The sequence below is a fragment of the Oncorhynchus masou genome, chromosome 7 (genome assembly GCF_036934945.1).
Source record: "Oncorhynchus masou masou isolate Uvic2021 chromosome 7, UVic_Omas_1.1, whole genome shotgun sequence".
NCBI lineage: Eukaryota > Metazoa > Chordata > Actinopteri > Salmoniformes > Salmonidae > Oncorhynchus > Oncorhynchus masou.
Window position 1 is genome coordinate 12,699,013 of NC_088218.1, and position 19,293 is coordinate 12,718,305.

The 19,293-nt window shown below is 43.2% G+C and overlaps 1 protein-coding gene across 2 annotated transcripts in view; it reads left to right on the forward strand.

Moving 5' to 3' along the window:
- Window positions 1-19,293, forward strand: part of LOC135543308 (interleukin-1 receptor accessory protein-like 1) — a 538,127-nt gene that overhangs the window by 39,007 nt on the left and 479,827 nt on the right. For both annotated transcript variants that reach the window (XM_064970484.1, XM_064970485.1), the window contains exon 2: window positions 3,939-4,040. In XM_064970484.1, the coding sequence (XP_064826556.1) occupies window positions 3,959-4,040 (82 nt within the window). In that variant the 5' untranslated portion in view covers window positions 3,939-3,958. The remainder of the gene's footprint in view (window positions 1-3,938; window positions 4,041-19,293) is intronic.

Below are 19,293 nucleotides of genomic sequence, written 5' to 3' on the forward strand. Positions count from 1 at the left end.
TTTTTCAACTAATTCGTATTTTGACCAATCACATCTGATTTTTTCACATCAGATCTTTTTCAGAGCTGATCTGAGTGGTCAAAAAAGCCTTTTTTGTCCAGGCTTTAACAAAACAATTTTTGTAGGGTCCTGTGCAGTTATAAATCAAACAAATACATGTGTGAACACCAAAGTTTTTTTTTTCAATTTCAATTTATTGTAGAAGAAATAGTCAATCGTGCAAGGGTGGCTTCTACTTTTAATATATTGTGTAATCCACCTTCAATATGGTGATTGGATGTAAATTCACCTTCAGAATCTTTTACTCATGACCTTTTACCTGGTGTGTTCCTTTCGGTACAACTAACTCTGTTCTTGATTTGACCCATAGCCTTACAAAAGGCCTACATACATACGGTGCCTCCGTAAGGTATTCAGACCCCTGGACTTTTCCCACACTTTGTTACGTTACAACTTAACCTAAAATTGATTACATTTTAAAAATCCTCAGCAATCTACACACAATACCCCATAATGACAAAGCGAATAAAGGTTTAGACATTGTTGCAAATGTATTAAAAAAAAAAAAACAACAGAAAAACCTTATTTAGATAAGTATTCAGACCCTTTGCTATGAGACTCGAAATTGAGCTCAGGTGCATCCTGGTTCCATTGATCGTCCTTGAGGTGTTTCTACAACTTGATTGGAGTCCACCTGTGCTAAATTCAATTGATTGGACATGATTTGGAAAGGCACACGCTTGTCTACGTATCGTCCCAAAGTTGACAGTGCATGTCAGAGCAAAAACCAAGCCATGAGGTCGAAGAAATTGTTCGTAGAGCTCCGAGACTAGATTGTGTTTAGGCACAGATCTGGGGAAGGGTACCAAAACATTTATGCAGCATTGAAGTTCCCCTAGAACACAGTGGCCTCCATTATTCTTAAATGGAAGAAGTTTGGAACCACCAAGACTTTTCCTAGAGCTGGCCGCCCGACCAAACTCGGGGGAGAAGGACCTTGGTCTGGAAGTGACCAAGAACCCGATGGTCACTGTGACAGAGCTCTAGAGTTCCTCTGTGGAGATGGTAGAACCTTCCAGAAGGATAACCATCTCTGCAGCACTCCACCAATCAGGTCTTTATGGTAGACTGGCCAGACAGGAGCCACTCCTCAGTAAAAGGCACATGACAGCCCACTTGGAGAGTGCAAAAAGGCACCTAAAGACTCTCAGAACATGAGAAACAAGAGTCTGATGAAACCAAGATTGAATTTTTTGGCCTAAATGCCAAGCGTCACGTCTGGAGGAAACCTGGCACCATCCCTACGGTGATGCATGGTGGTGCCAGCATAATACTGTGGGGATGTTTTTCAGTGGCAGGGACTGGGATACTATTCCGGATCGAGGCAAAGATGAACAGATCAAAGTACAGAGAGATCCTTGATGAAAACCTGCTCCAGAGAGCTCAGAACCTCAGACTGGGGAGACAGTTCAACAGGACAACAACCCTAAGCACACAGCCAAGACAACGCAGGAGTGGCTTCGGGACAAGTCTCTGAATGTCCTTGAGTGGCCCAGGCAGAGCCCGGACTTGGACCCGATCGAACATTTCTGGAGAGACTCTGAAAATAGCTATGCAGCAAGGTTCCCCATCCAACCTGACAGAGCTTGAGAGGATCTGCAGGTATGCCAAGCTTGTACCGTCATACCCAAGAAGACTTGAGGCTGTAATCGCTGCAAAAAAGTGCTTCTACAAAGTACTGAGTAAAGGGCCTGAATAATAACACTACCGTTCAACAGTTTGGGGTCACTTAGAAATGTCCTTGCTTTTGAAAGAAGAGCACATTTTTTGTCCATTTAAAATAACATCAAATTGATCAGAAATACAGTGTAGACATTGGTAATGTTGTAAATGACTATTGTAGTTGCAAACGGCTGATTTTTAATTGGATATCTACATAGGCGTACAGAGGCCCATTATCAGCAACCATCACTCCTGTGTTCCAATGGCACATTGTGTTAGCTAATCCAAGTTTATCATTCTAAAAGGCTAATTGATCATTAGAAAACCCTTTTGAAATTATGTTAGCACACCTGAAAACTGTTGTTCTGCTAAATTGTAATTATTTGCCTACCTCCTCATAACTTTTGCACACAATGTATATAGTCTCTTTTTCTTAATAAAAATAAATTATACTGTGTTATTGACTTGTTTATTGTTTACTCCATGTGTAACTCTGTGTTGCTGTCTGTTCACACTGCTATGCTTTATCTTGGCCAGGTCACAGTTGTAAATGAGAACTTGTTCTCAAATAGCCTACCTGGTTAAATAAAGGTGAAATAAAATACAAAATAAAAAATAAGCAATAAAACTGGCCTTCTTTAGACTAGTTGAGTATCTGCAGTATCAGCATTTGTTGGTTCGATTACAGGCTCAAAATGGCCAGAAACAAAGAACGCTGTGTACTACTCCCTTCACAGAACAACGCAAACTGGCTTTACCAGAATAGAAAGAGGAGTGGGAGGCCCCGGTGCACAACTGAGCAAGAGGACAAGTACATTAGAGTGTCTAGTTTGAGAAACAGATGCCTCATATGTCCTCAACTGGCAGCTTCATTAAATAGTACCCGCAAAACACCAGTCTCAACGTCAACAGTGAAGAGGTGACTCTGGGATGCTGGCCTTACAGGCAGATGTATTGGTGTTGCAGACTCTGGGGCCTTTCAGAACAGGTGTATATATACTGAGATCATGTGACAGATCATGTGACACTTAGATTGCACACAGGTGGACTTTATTGAACTAATTATGTGACCTTTGAAGGTAACTGGTTGCACCAGATGTTATTTAGGGGCTTCACAGCAAAGGAGGTGAATACATATGTACACACAACTTTTATGTTTTTTTTATTTTACAAAAATTTAAATAAATAAAAAATCATTTTACTTCACCAAATTGGACTATTTTGTATATATCCATTACATGAAAACCAAATAAAAATCCATTTAAATTACAGGTTGTAATGCAACAAAATAGGAGAAATGCCATGGGGGGATGAATACTTTGGCAAGGCACAGTGAATGTGATATTTCAGGTTTTCATTTATTTATTATAATTTCTTAAAACCAGTTTTTGCTTTGTCATTACAGGGTATTGTGTGTAGATTGATGAGGGGAAAAAAATCTATTTAATCAATTTTAGAATAAAGCTGTAACCAAACTAAATGTTGATAGAGTCAAGGGGTCTGAATACTTTCCAAAGGCGCTGTAACAAATACTGTACCTCCACTCACCCTTTAGTGGTGCTTGTTATTGATTGTTAGTGTTACAGCCATTCCTACTGGGCACATACTGGTTGAATCAATGTTGTTTCCACGTCATTTCAATGAAATGACGTTGAACCAACGTGGAATAGATGTTAAATTGACATCTGTGCCCAGTGGGCTGTTTCACTGTTTTAGCTTTTATTTGATTTATTAATGATTGCAAGCATAAGGGAATGTATGTGGGCTTAAATATTTGTATGTTTGCTGCCATTTCCTAATAATATGTTTGCCTTGATGTTATACTCTATCATGATTTACTACTTTATGTTGTATTTCATCCTTAAACCATGAAGCAACATATTCAGGATACACCGTTTCCCTTCCATATCTAATACATGAGGTGTTCCGTCATGATTGTGGTCTATAGCACGCTGTGTTTTAGACAACATGACTGTCTAGGAAGAGTGAGGGAGCTGTTGAAGCCGGTTAAAGGGATCTATTGCGTTCTACATGATGGGATGTACTTTGCTCGCTCTTTAGAGGCATAAAAACAAAAATGACTGTTTAGATTTAGTGTGTGTTTCTTGATTTATGTTTTGTCTACAAAGCACATTATCTTCTCTAAAGGATTTGTTCATTATTCTTACCTTTATGGATAGTCTCTAACCTCTCTCTCCTCTCCTCTAACCCCATAGGACACTTGGCCAGGTGAAAAATGAAAGCTCCCATCACACTCCAGATTCTTCTCTATGCTGCAGTGGTTCGAGGTTTCAAAACAGTGTCCAAGAGAGGCTCAGGTACGTCTCCATTTAACTGTTAGCTGTCTGTCACTCCAGCCCGGTGGTTGAACCTCTCCAGGTATTGGAATCATGGAGAGACGAGTGTGTGATTGAGTCAACTTAACTGTGGTTGGTTGGAGTTGATGTTGGATGATGAATATTCAAAGGACGGTCCAAATGGAATCTTCTGATGTCCATCTACTTTTAAGAGCAATGGCTTCTTTCTATGTTACATTTCTATACCTGTCAATGCACTAATGCTAAGGACGTTAAATGCAAACAGCTAACTTTTGTGGTTCTATTGGCTTTTGGTTCTATTGAGTGCTGTCGGTTCGGGCTCCAATCTGGGCTGCTATTTATTATGAACCATCTTCAGGTTGCCTTGGCATTTGTCAAATAAGCAGTATTACAGGCCCTGACATTGACAGATGGAATCTCCAGTTCAGAAGAGAATGTCTATCTCATACACACTCACAGTTTCCTCTCCCCCTCTGTTTGTCTCTCTGTCTCTCTCTTTCTCTCCCTGTCCATCCCTCCATATTTCTCTACCTTCCCTGATGTGTGAACGTTATGCCAACAAGAGAAGAAATTTGACTGTGATATATATGAGAGTCAGAATATTCACCCTATTGTACAACAACACTTTTGATCAGCCTGCCACTCTGCTACACTAAGACAGCACCTTCAGCTGCAGAATGGACTTTAGAAGAAACAGCATTGTGTGTTCTTCTGTAGTGGTCCATGGAACAGTTGGATAATGGATCTGTCTCTCAGCCTTTCCACATGTTTGCACACAAATGTTGCTTTAACAGCAGTCAACATTCCCTTTGCAATCTCAGAGTCAAGTGCTTTCAACAATGGATGGCATATGCCATTCATCCATACTCCTCAAAGAATAGTCACTTCTCAGATGAGGTCCTTCAGTGTCCTGCATTTCACCACAGTTTCAATACAATTACCTTGGCTTTGTGTGATATATTGAGAGTCATGGCAAATATAGCAGTATATTGTGAAGTGGTATATGATGAGGACATGGCCATGTGTTCATTCTAGATATCAGTGATATTACACTAAGGGATATCATTGGTGTTACAGTAAGGGATATCATTTGTATTACAGTAAGGGATATCAGTGATGTTACAGTATGTGGTATCAGTAAGGGATATCAGTGGTATTACAGTAAGGGATATTATTTGTATTACAGTAAGGGATATCAGTGATGTTACAGTAAGCGGTATCAGTAAGGGACATCAGTGGTATTACAGTAAGGGATATCATTGGTGTTACAGTAAGGGATATCAGTGGTGTTACAGTAAGGGATATCAGTGGTATTACAGTAAGGGATATCAGTGGTGTTACAGTAAGTGGTATCAGTAAGCAATATCGGAGGTATTACAGTAAGGGATATCATTGGTGTTACAGTAAGGGATATCAGTGGTATTACAGTAGGGGATATCAGTGGTGTTACAGTAAGTGGTATCAGTAAGCGAAATCGGTGATATTACAGTAAGGGATATCAGTGGTATTACACTAAGGGATATCAGTGGTGTTACAGTAAGGGATATCAGTGGTATTACAGTAAGTGGAATCAGTAAGGGATATCAGTGGTATTACAGTAAGGGATATCATTGGTATTACAGTAAGTGGAATCAGTAAGCGATATCAGTGATATTACAGTAAGGGATATCAGTGGTGTTACAGTAAGTGGAATCAGTAAGCGATATCAGTGGTATTACAGTAAGGGATATCAGTGGTGTTACAGTAAGGGATATCAGTGGTATTACAGTAAGGGATATCAATGGTATTACAGTAAGTGGTATCAGTAAGCGATATCAGTGGTATTACAGTAAGGGATATATCAGTGGTATTACAGTAAGGGACAGCAGCGGTAGAAAGGTGTACCTACTACCCCGCTGACGGCCAGATGGCCTCTTTATCTCTTTCTCTCTCTTTCACCCCATCAGGGAGTCAACGTTTCTCTTGGAGCCTTTATCAGCTCTAATTTGAACCAGCGGAATGATATGTGCTGCCATATCCACCGTGTCCCACAGGGACGTATTAAAGGTGGTTCTACCAGGGGAGCGATGTGGGAGCAGAAACATTTCCTGTGACCTAGCATTTCTCTGGCTATTGACGGAATAGAGGGAGGACATCATTCATTCATTGATAACATGCAGGCAAAGGAGAGACCTTGAGAAATGTATTTGTATAGCAAATACTTATAAACATCTGTACATGTCGTTCAAGGATGAACCTGGATGAATCTGTGGGAAAAACAACATATAATGGAAGACATACTGTACAGTGATGGAGATCTTTTAGTAGTAGTTTATTCATTCTCAGAAGGATATTTGCTTATGTTGTGTTTTCAATTGTCCTTTAATGCATATCAGACAGCAGGGCCTGCAGCAGGACCTGTGATGCATACCAGACAGCAGGGCCTACAGCAGGGCCTGTAATACTAATGAGACAGAAGGGCCTACAGCAGGGCCTGTAATATTAATCAGACAGAAGGGCCTACAGCAGGGCCTGTAATACTAATCAGACAGAAGGGCCTACAGCAGGGCCTGTAATACTAATCAGACAGAAGGGCCTACAGCAGGGCCTGTAATACTAATCAGGGCCTTTAATAGATATCAGACAGAAGGGCCTACAGCAGGGCCTGTAATACTAATCAGACATAAGGGCCTTTAATAGATATCAGACAGCAGGGCCTTTAATACATATCAGACAGCAGGGCCTACAGCAGGGCCTTTAATACATATCAGACAGGGCCTACAGCAGGGCCTTTAATACATATCAGACAGCAGGGCCTACAGCAGGGCCTTTAATACATATCAGACAGCAGGGACAGCAGGGCCTTTAATACATATCAGACAGCAGGGCCTTTAATAGATATCAGACAGCAGGGCCTTTAATACATATCAGACAGCAGGGCCTTTAATACATATCAGACAGCAGGGCCTTTAATACATATCAGACAGCAGGGCCTTTAATACATATCAGACAGCAGGGCCTTTAATACATATCAGACAGCAGGGCCTACAGCTGGGCCTTTAATACATATCCGACAGCAGGGCCTACAGCAGGGCCTACAGCAGGGCCTTTAATACATATCAGACAGCAGGGCCTTTAATACGTATCAGACAGCAGGGCCTACAGCAGGGCCTTTAATACATATCAGACAGCAGGGCCTACAGCAGGGCCTTTAATACATATCAGACAGCAGGGCCTACAGCTGGGCCTTTAATACATATCAGACAGCAGGGCCTACAGCAGGGCCTACAGCAGGGCCTTTAATACATATCAGACAGCAGGGCCTTTAATACGTATCAGACAGCAGGGCCTACAGCAGGGCCTTTAATACATATCAGACAGCAGGGCCTACAGCTGGGCCTTTAATACATATCAGACAGCAGGGCCTACAGCAGGGCCTTTAATACATATCAGACAGCAGGGCCTTTAATACATATCAGACAGCAGGGCCTTTAATACATATCAGACAGCAGGGCCTACAGCTGGGCCTTTAATACATATCAGACAGCAGGGCCTTTAATACATATCAGACAGCAGGGCCTACAGCTGGGCCTTTAATACATATCAGACAGCAGGGCCTACAGCTGGGCCTTTAATACATATCAGACAGCAGGGCCTTTAATACATATCAGACAGCAGGGCCTTTAATACATATCAGACAGCAGGGCCTACAGCTGGGCCTTTAATACATATCAGACAGCAGGGCCTACAGCTGGGCCTTTAATACATATCAGACAGCAGGGCCTACAGCAGGGCCTTTAATACATATCAGACAGCAGGCCTTTAATACGTTTCAGACAGCAGGGCCTACAGCAGGGCCTTTAATACATATCAGACAGCAGGGCCTTTAATACGTATCAGACAGCAGGGCCTTTAATACGTATCAGACAGCAGGGCCTACAGCAGGGCCTTTAATACGTATCAGACAGCAGGGCCTACAGCAGGGCCTTTAATACGTATCAGACAGCAGGGCCTTTAATACATATCAGACAGCAGGGCCTACAGCAGGGCCTTTAATACGTATCAGACAGCAGGGCCTACAGCAGGGCCTTTAATACATATCAGACAGCAGGGCCTACAGCAGGGCCTTTAATACATATCAGACAGCAGGGCCTACAGCAGGGCCTTTAATACGTATCAGACAGCAGGGCCTACAGCAGGGCCTTTAATACGTATCAGACAGCAGGGCCTTTAATACATATCAGACAGCAGGGCCTACAGCAGGGCCTTTAATACATATCAGACAGCAGGGCCTTTAATACGTATCAGACAGCAGGGCCTACAGCAGGGCCTTTAATACATATCAGACAGCAGGGCCTACAGCAGGGCCTTTAATACGTATCAGACAGCAGTGCCTTTAATACATATCAGACAGCAGGGCCTACAGCAGGGCCTTTAATACGTATCAGACAGCAGGGCCTACAGCAGGGCCTTTAATACGTATCAGACAGCAGGGCCTACAGCAGGGCCTTTAATACATATCAGACAGCAGGGCCTTTAATACATATCAGACAGCAGGGCCTACAGCAGGGCCTTTAATACATATCAGACAGCAGGGCCTTTAATACATATCAGACAGCAGGGCCTTTAATACATATCAGACAGCAGGGCCTACAGCAGGGCCTTTAATACGTATCAGACAGCAGGGCCTACAGCAGGGCCTACAGCAGGGCCTTTAATACGTATCAGACAGCAGGGCCTTTAATACATATCAGACAGCAGGGCCTACAGCAGGGCCTTTAATACATATCAGATCACTGCCTGCAGCCCTAGAGCTTGAGGAAATATTTTCGCTTTCATGGCGACAGTCCCTGTGGGCTCCCTTTCCAGGTAGGTGGATGAGCCGGAGCCTGAGGTGGTTATTTGAAATGTGTCCTCTGATAAATAAAAGCCCTGCTCCGCACTGCGTTGTTAGTCCAGGTCCATTGTTCACTTTCCTATTAGAGACAACCTTTTTTCTTCACCATGAATCAGGCAGCTTGCCTGAGTTATGCTTGAAATCCTATGGACCTGAAATGGTTTATATCGTTTCATTATCTTTCCTTTGTTTTTAAATGTACTTAATCACTGTACTTTCCAGCTGGAAGCTGTTGGATCAACATAGACATTACAGTACATGTGTTGTCTAAACGCCTGACCCTACAAAACAGGGACGTTTTCCCATTTGTCATCCAAAATATCCTCTTTGTTAGTTAGAGTGCTGATGTTGAATAAATGGTTGATCAAACAGAGAATTTGTTTAATGCAACACATCACATTCAGGAGAGAATCGCTGCAGGTGATACAAGGCCTCAAACCATTTGATCACAGAGTATGAAATGTGTTTTTCTTCCTGTTATTATTTCCATTTTTTAGTCCTTCTGTAGAGGAAATGTCCCCGTTTCGAAACAGTGTTAGTGGACAGTGTTGTCAGCTTTGACGTTGTGTTTTGTCCATACTTGGTGGTAGATTCAATAGGGGGGAAGCCTGAACAGCCACTGTTGGGTAACCTAGTAATGATTTGAATGGAATGATGTACTCTGAATTAGACTTGGTTCTAAAGCAGCTGTGCTTCTCGCTAACAAGGCAAGACCCTTTCAGTAGACTTTAATGAATTAATTCGATACAATGGAAATGGATGTGAATACAACGGATACAGTATGGTTTCATCTCTCTTTCTGTTTCCTGTCATTATATTCCCAGATATCACAATAGCAACCCAGTCATCTTTAGACTAGGTGTTGACCAGATTCAGCAGACATGCATCATTTGTCATCACCTTAGAGCAGGTATTCCCCTAGGGTTACACACAATGCCGTCGGGCGTATGCCAAATAAAAATGTGATTCACATTTTAAAATATATATATTTTTTTAATGTCTTCACATTTTCAAACAGTCTGTTTATATTTTCCAACGGGGCTATACATTTGGGTGAGGTTTTTTTCTCGCCTGAGTAGCCTCGTTTCACTGCCAAAAATAAAATTAAACCATCTAGTGTTCAGCGAAATAACAACACAATGTCAAATTGCCACGGCCGTCAAACGAAGTGGACCAAGGTGCAGCGTGGTGAGCGTACATTTTCTCTTATTTAAAATGACTCCAACAAAACAAGAAATTAAGAAACAACTGTAAAACTTACATGGTCTATAGTGCCCCTAACAAAGTCAACTTCCCACACAGAAAGGAGGGAAAAGGGCTAACTAAGTATGGTTCCCAATCAGAGACAACGATAGACAGCTGTCCCTGATTGAGAACCATACCCGCCAAAACAAAGAAATACAAAAACATAGAAAAAGAACATAGAATGCCACCCAAATCTCACCTTGACCAAACACAAAATAGAGACATAAAAAGCTCTAAGGTCAGGGCGTGACACCAATACAGGTAGCCAAACGTAGCTGCTGCTCAATCCGTTTGCTCGAAAATTGATAAATGGTTAAAACTAGTAAGGCCGGCGTCCATAGAGACACATACCAGCTCTACTAGTAGTACTGCTACTACCAGCAGTACTACACCTGCACCTGTCGACGACACAAGTTGTTCTGCTTCCACGAGCACATCCAATGTTAGCATCAGGATTTCTACATTTGTTGTTAGCCCAGCTAGCATGGACACTAACAGTTGTGAATCTGATGCAGCCGAAGAGCTACTGCCCTCTTACTTAGCACCGAACAACAGACAGGGACATTTGACCATCGAAGAGGTGCAAATATGATGAGAAATACATTGATTTGGAGTTATATTTATATTGGGAGTAGTGCCTTTCCTCAGCCACAGGGTGTTATATGTGCAAAAGTACTCTCACAACTGGATGAAACCTCCACTCTTGCGTAGACATTTAGAAACAAAACATGCCCATTTGAAAAATAAGCCACAGGAGTTTTTTGAGTGAGAATTAAGACGACTTTTAAGTAGTAAGACATGTATAAAAGCAACAGTTCCATTAATAAGAAGGGGCTAGAGGAGTCTTCTATGGTGAGCTATCGAGTGGCTAGGACAGGCAAGCCCCTTACTATTGTGGAGGACTTAATTCTTCTTGCTGCCGTGGATTTGGCTGGGACAATGCTGGGGGAAAAGCCAAAAACAACTATACAGACAATGCCTTCATCAAACAACACTGTTTCACGACGCATCAGTGACATGGCAGGAGAAGTTTGGAAACAATTACTGCTTCGCATACATGTCAGTGAATTCTATGCGTTACAGCTGGATGAGTCAACAGACGTGGCGGGCCTGGCACAGCTCCTGGTATATGGCCTGTTATGTTTATGGGGGGTCAATTAAGGAAGCCATCCTCTTCTGCAAACCACTGGAAACCAGGACAACCAGAGAGGATATTTTTTAAGTACTGAACAGCTTTGTGACATCAAATGGACTTTGGTGGTCAAGATGTGTTGGTATCTGTACTGATGGCGCAAAAGCCATGACAGGGAGACATAGTGGAGTGGTAACGCACATGCAAGCAGTTACTCCCAACACCACTTGGGTTCACTGCAGCATCCACCGAGAGGCTCTTGCTGCCAAAGGAATGCCTGACAGCTTGAAAGATGTTTTGGATACTACAGTGAAAATGGTTAACTTTGCTAAAGCAAAAACCCTGAACTCTCGTGTATTTTCTGCACTAAGCAATGATATGGGCAGTGACCATGTAATGCTTTTACATGGGCGGCAGGGTAGCCTAGTGGTTAGAGCGTTGGATTAGTAACCGAAAGGTTGCAAGTTCGAATCCCCCAGCTGACAAGGTACAAATCTGTCGTTCTGCCCCTGAACAGGCAGTTAACCCACTGTTCCTAGGTCCTAATACAGAAGTGCGCTTGGTAATCAAGGGGCAATGTATTGACACGTTTTTTAAAATTGAGAGATGAGCTTAAAGTTTTCTTTACTGACCATCATTTTCACTTGTCTGACCGCTTGCATGACTGGGTGATCTTTTTTCTTGCCTGAGTGATCTGAATATAGGATTACAGGGACTCTCCGCAACTATATTCAATGTGCAGGACAAAATTGATGCTTTGATTAAGAAGTTGGAGCTCTTCTCTGTCTGCATTAACAAGGACAACACACAGATCTTTCCATCATTGTATGATTTGTTGTGTGCAAATAAACTCAAGCTTACAATGTCAAATGTGATATAGTGAATCACCTGAGTTGAAATATTTGATTGAACGTGTCACTTCAGGCTAAGTCCTGAAGGTACGGTACCTCTGGTCTGTGACCACCACAATGTCCGCTAAAGCCAAGATAGAATCCAAATTCCGTGACTAAAATAAACAGACCCAGCCATCTATATTCATTCCTAGTATAATTGCTCCCGGATTTCCCACCAGCAAACATTGATGACTGCTGTGGATTCTAGCCTAATCTCTTGACAATGATTGATGCAAATGTGATATCTCAAACTCCTCCTCTACCGCAGGATATATCTCTGCTCTTTAGTATCCGTTCCTTAGTGACAGACAAATGATTCCTGTCAGCTGACTCTCCTAGTAATTATGACAAAATATTAAAACTAACTTCCAGATTCTTTTACAGCCTCGTTTGTGTTATGATTCAAATATGGAACAGCCAATCTCTTCCGGGGGTTGTTTATTTTCCACCAAATCAATGGCAGCTCTGAAATAAAGAATTTCTCTCTGAGATGATGGGACTCAGTTACTGATGGTTTCACGTCTCAGTGTGCCACTTCGGATGAAGACTTGCTGTAAATAAGACAAGTTAGCGTGCTATCTGCCTCACCAGCCAGGCCTTGGTTCCCGTTAGACTATTTCAAAACAGCACAGCCACTGAATATATCCATCTATCCTTCTATCCTTCTATCTAGCACTGTCACTCCACCACTACAGTGCGGTTGTGTCTCAAACGGCACCCTAATCCCTACATAGTGCACTACCTTAGACCAGAGCCCTATGGGAAGTGCAGGAAGTGCAATATTGGGAATAGGGTGCAATGTAGGGAATAGGGTGCCATTTGGGACACTATGTACTGTAGTTGTGGACCACATCTCACGGCTCGCAGTATTTTCCGTCAGGAAACACATCCAAGGACGTCCTGGCAGTCAATTAAATCTACGGTCCTCGTCTTCCTCAACAGACTAAAGTACAGGGAGGATGTCAGGATGAATCCATCAGTAAGGAATGGATACCTCGCTGCTGCTGACCCCAATGGGGATACTCACAGTTTGACCAATAATAGGCCCCAGCAATTCAATTAGAGCCATGCACTTGACTTCGTAATTTATATTAAAGGATGTTAAATATGGCAGTGATCTGTCAGCAATGACAGCCCATAGACGTTGATGGAATAGGACCAATAGCCATGTGTTAGGCCCAAAAATCCACCTGCAAAACAGAGTGAATGGTTTGCATATAGGCTAAATGTAAACCACTTTGGATAATCAAGCACAATTTGCATGCCGTTGGCCAGAGCAGCACTGACTGAAGTCCTTTGTTAAGTGCAACCCAAACTATTACCTTCTGCAGTTAATGGCTTCACACAGCCAGAACATTGTCTGATACTGAAGCATGATGAGCTTTTTTTAAATTCAAAGCAGCTTGTGAAGATGTAGGAGTACGATCAGTGATTGGATGTACATGACAGCCATGGCGTAAACATATGGTGACACAATTGGAACAAATGAACAAGAAGCGGAGACGGATTTCAAAAGGCACTGATCTGTTTCCACACATTAAAGTATAATTAGATATCTGCCTCTGATCAACTCATTCAATCTGAAACCACAAGGCGAGCAGTATTGATCGCAGCGATACGTTGTATTATCTATGCTTTGCAGTCCGTGGTATCTTCCGCTGCTATGTTTTGATACTCTGTTTACTAGCCTAGCTAGCGTTGTCTGGGTGATCGATGTAATACACCGTGCGAGATCCATGGTCTTTTACCTCTGTTCAGCACATATCATTTTCAATCAATCCATTTCAGTCTTGTATTGATTTGCATCCTTCAGGACACTTGTAGCCAATAAGACATCCATAATGATGATAATGTTAATCATCACTTGCGATAATGGCTGTTAGACAGCTGTTTGCCTCCGTGAGTCTCATAGGTCCTCTGAAAACACACACATACACAGGCGCGCACACACACACACACACACACACACACACACACACACACACACACACACACACACACACACACACACACACACACACACACACACACACACACACACACACACACACACACACACACACACACACACACAGACTGTCATCTTCCTTCAGTCAATACTCCCATAGCTGCCTCTCAAGTAGTGAATGATTGTCTCCGTTGTGTGGGGGGCTCACGGCAGGAGAGATTGATCACGGCCATGATGTTGGAAATGAAATAGTCGGGTCACTTGGAATTTGTTTTCCTCTTCCCTGCAGCTCACAGCAGCTCTCATCCAGTCAACGTGCTGCTGAATGCTGCAGTCTGATGAGTGAGGTAGTGAGTTTACAGGGATCTGCCGGCCGGCCAGGCCCTGAGAAAGATGCTATAGCCCTTTGCTGCCTCAACGTGGTGATCAATCTGGAGTGTCTCTCCCAGGAGTTACATGTGTTACGATGCCACAGCCACACGGCCTCTAGGGTCTAGACTAGAGGTATTGCCTGGGCACTTTGTGGAAAGAGCATCTGGAAAGGTGGGGGTGTGAAGTGAATAGCTACTTTGATGGTTCCTACCATACACATATTGCATAAAAGTATGTTCCCTTGGTTACATGCAGATGCTGTGAGGAACACATGACCATTCTCTCAACCTGCCGCTCGCTGCAAGGGAATGTAGCTCCCATCCCCTCCTGTGCTCCTTCATTCCTTCCCTCCAGACTCCCGTCTTAAGGCAACAGCACTTTGTCTTGTGAGTTGACCCGACGTCCTGCGCTGCAATTCACTGCTCCCTTCTGACAAGTGCTTAGTGCGTGACTAAAGCCCCTAGATTGAGGCCATTGGCCATCATTGGCTAGTTCACAGCAGCTGTAGGTTTGTCCACTTAACCCTTAATACCCAAGGGCCCAAGCGTCTGAGCATTGAAAGTACAGTATACTCTGTGAAACCTCCCGTCTGTCTGTGAAGCCTCTTGTCTGTCTGTGAAGCTTGCTTCATAAGGACAGTATAGTGGACTTTTTGACATCCTTTCTCAGTAACAATGGAGCAGCTGTTTATTACAAAATATTCCATTATTTCTTGCGCATTAACATTTATTGTCATGAGTCTTGTCCTGGAGGCTGAATCGAGCGATAGGCCAGCTACAAAGTTTTTAATTTAAGGTTATGGTTAGGCATTAGGGTTAGCAGTGTGGTTAAGGTTAGGGTTAAGGTTAGGATTAGGTTTAAAATCAGATTTTATGACTTTGTGGCTGTGCCAGCTAGTGATGGGTGATGCATGGCTAACCCTGCATGTCAGATATATTCTAATATGATACCTCTACCTCTTCTTGCAGGTAATAGCTGGCAGGAACGTTCCACAGTATTTACATCCGTTGAATATGCGACCACAGCACAGTAGTTTGCTAGAGACCAAAACTTCATCGTTGACTTTTGTCCCTGGTTCTGACAGTGAGCTTCATGACACCAGTTCACTTCACATGGCTGGGGGCTTTGGACAAACACAACACTAAAACTACCCACAAATTCATATAACGAGGGGAAAGTCCAAGAGCAGCATTGTGTCGACATTGATTTATTCAAAGGCAGACAGAAACGCTGCACTTAGCCACTATTAACATGGACCACCACCCCGCACAAACAGGATACCACATTTCACTGGAATATCAGCAAAGAAAATACTCCTTTAAGGTTTCCTAAATGTTTTCTGCAGCTTAGCTCTTTAGGCTGGCATTTGTAGCCAATTTGAAGGATTATGTGTGTGGTTGATAATGAGCTGTTGGCAGAGAGGATTCTAACATGGAGGAGGCTAGAGAGGCCTTTCTTCTTAAACGAAGAAATTCAAAATCAATGTCCTGGTTTCTGTGACTACGAGGGTTTTTAAAAACGTATAGGGCAGTCATTCCTAGGCTGAAATGACTTTTATCTTCATTGACGGACTCAAGCCAGGGGAGGAAATTAACCAGGGCTCTGGGTGTCAGACCTGCTATGACTAATATTTTTACCCTCTCTCTTATTTAGCAGACGCTCTTATCCAGACTTACAAGAGCAATTAGGATTAAGTGCCTTGTTCAAGTGCACATTGATAGATTTTTTTACCTAGTCCGCTCAGAGATTCGAACCAGCAAACCTTTGCTTACTGGCCCAACTCCTTAACCGCTAGGTTACCTATCCTTCTCTCTCTCTCCTCTCTCTCTCTCTCTCTCCCTCTCTCTCTCTCTTCTCTCTCTCTCTCTCTCTCTCTCTCTCTCTCTCTCTCTCTCCTACCTCTATCTCTCTCTCTCTCTCTCTCTCTCTCTCTCTCTCTCTCTCTCATCCTCCCTCTCTCTCTCTCTATCTCTACCTCTCTCTCTCTCTCTCTCTCCTACCTCTCTCTCACTCTCTCATCCTCCCTCTCTCTCTCTCTCTCCTCCTCCCTCACTCTCTTTCTCTCCCTCTCTCTCTCTCTCCAACTCTCTCTCTGACTCTCCCTCTCTCTCTCTGACTCTCCCTCTCTCTCCGACTCTCCCTCTCTCTCTCTTTCTCTCTCTCCTCTCCTCTCTCTCTCTCTCTCTCTCTCTCTCTCTCTCTCTCTCTCTCCGACTCTCCTCTCTCTCTCTCTCTGTGTGAATCCCATAGGGCAGCAGTGTGGAAGGTGCTGACATTGACGGTTGCTGCCATTGATTACTACAGCTTTGTTACAGATGCTCGAGGGGGGGAAGGCCGAGAGGCATCTCTGAAAATAATTACCAGTAGCAACATCCTTACCTCTATTCATCGAGTGACAGCTCTCACCCGTGATGACATACTGCCGTCCACATTACTTAGATCAGAGCACTTACTATTAGGGAAAGTGACAGTTATTAAACAGACAAAGTATGAGCTAGTGAGGTGCTGTATGGATTCCTGTTCAGTGATGGCCTCCTACCGTCAGTGTGACATTCTGACAGTGATCATTTGATCAACCGAATCCAGATGTATTGCTGTCTTTCAGGGACAGGATATTGTTGTGTTGTACCCGATCAATTAATTGGTTTTCCATGACTTTGAGTGTTGTTCCTGTTTCAAGTCAGATCCTTCTTGAGTGAAACTCAGTGCCAAAGCCACAATCGATTACTGTACTTACTTTCATTTCAGGATCATCTCAGTGTTGTGCAGCTGTAGCCTACTCTTCAATGCTATCCCTATGGATGAACTCTATCACAGTCACTCATCATTAACGGAATATCTTTAGTTGTGTGAAACTGGCCAGCTGAGTAATTAAAATGAGTCACTGTATTATTACCATGCATTATCTGTTACAGAGAAAGAGGCATTGCTTCGTAGAACATATGAGACAATAGCTTCTCACCGAGAACACACAAAGCCGTTTTAATATCGATTTACGCGCAGAGCACTGCATCATTTTTATTAAGGACACAAACCAGAGAGGAAGAGATCCTCTTATTTTCCTTTTTGCCATATCTCCCCTGACAACTATACACATTCTGAGTTTATCTCCATAACAACAATCTCCAGTCATCTCCCGCGCTGGGTATACTGTATACACTCTCTTCCTTCTGCAGGTTTTCAGTCTGTGGGGAAATTGGAGAGATTGTTTTATAAATGAGGCAGTCAATCTAAAGGCAGAGACAATGGACTGGCAACTCCCATAAGGAGATTTCCTCAACCAGTGTTCTCCTATCCCCCTCTCTCTCTCTCTCCCCCTTCTCTCTCTCCCCCCTTCTCTCTCTCTCTCTCTCTCTCTCTCCCCCCCCCTCTCTCTCTCTCTCTCTCTCTCTCTCTCTCTCTCTCTCTCTCTCTCTCTCTCTCTCTCCCTCTCTCTCTCTCTCTCTCTCTCTCTTCCCCCTTCTCTCTCTCTCTCTCTCTCTCTCTCCCCCCCCCTCTCTCTCTCTCTCTCTCTCTCTTCCCCCTTCTCTCTCTCTCTCTCTCTCTCTCTCTCTCTCTCTCTCTCTCTCTCTCTCTCTCTCTCTCTCTCCCCCTCTCTCTCTCTCTCTCTCTCTCTCTCTTCCCCCCTTCTCTCTCTCTCTCCTCTCTCTCTCTCTCTTCCCCCCCTTCTCTCTCTCTCTCCTCTCTCTCTACCTACACTGAGACAGGGGCTATGCGGTAAGGAGCCAAGTGATCATGTTGAATTATGATGTTAGACTGCTGATCGTTATGCTTAAAGCCACAAAAAAAATTGTAAACGGTGGAACAATATCCCAGGGTGCATTCCATGACATTTAAACATGCAAATAGTGTAACACTTGATCAGACAAAGCACTTCTATGACCTTCTCTATCTGTAGATTAGGCTAGTCACTGTCCTTTTTAGGATTTGAACATAGTTATACATGCTTGCTCTCATGCAGAGACACAAATCAGTGATTTGATAATGATATTTCTCTCCCAGCTGTTTAGACAAGAATGCATTGATATTATTGATCCCCCCCCCCCAACAAATGTCAACTAGTCTAGAAATGTCCATTTTGCTGCATTGTTGTGTGAACATGACAGATCTCACTTAACCTTTGGTAGAAAATGTTCATGAAGAACTTTCATTTGAGGAAAGGTAGTTCCCCCTGAAATGGTGCTGTGGACTTCCTCCTTTACAAAACAGGCTTTTTCAAAAAAATTACAATTTTTTACCTTGGCACATTTTATTGTAAATGTTGTTAAAAAGGGCAGATGATGCTTTATAAAGTGATGATTCACTGTTTTGATGTCTTGGGATCTGTTGTGTAGGTGCCGGACCAGGAGAAATAAAATTGTCCGTATTAACTTGGGTAGTTTCAAATCCACCAACAGTGTTTCTTTATACTCTTTGTACCCTTTGTATCCTTCGCAATCTTCGTATCCTTCTTCCCCTTGGTACTCTTCGTCCCCTTGGTACTCTTCGCCTTCATTTCGAATGGCATCAAGGAACCAACCGTGCGACTGGCTGACGCGTTAGGAGGTAGCTGGGGCTCTTGATAAATCCCTTGTGGAGTGAGTGTGCCATTGTAAATACAGGAAGTCTTACAACACGGTGGCAGTTGACGGGCTGTCAAGCCTCCTCACGTCTGTCTCAGAGCCTAACAGTCTCACAGCGTGTGGCCCTATTCACTGGTGCTCTTTGGAGAACGTTTGGAAAAAACCCTCTGCAGGCTCTCTGTGTTGCGTCAGCTCCCTGTTCGCTGTATCCCCATTTGACGCCGC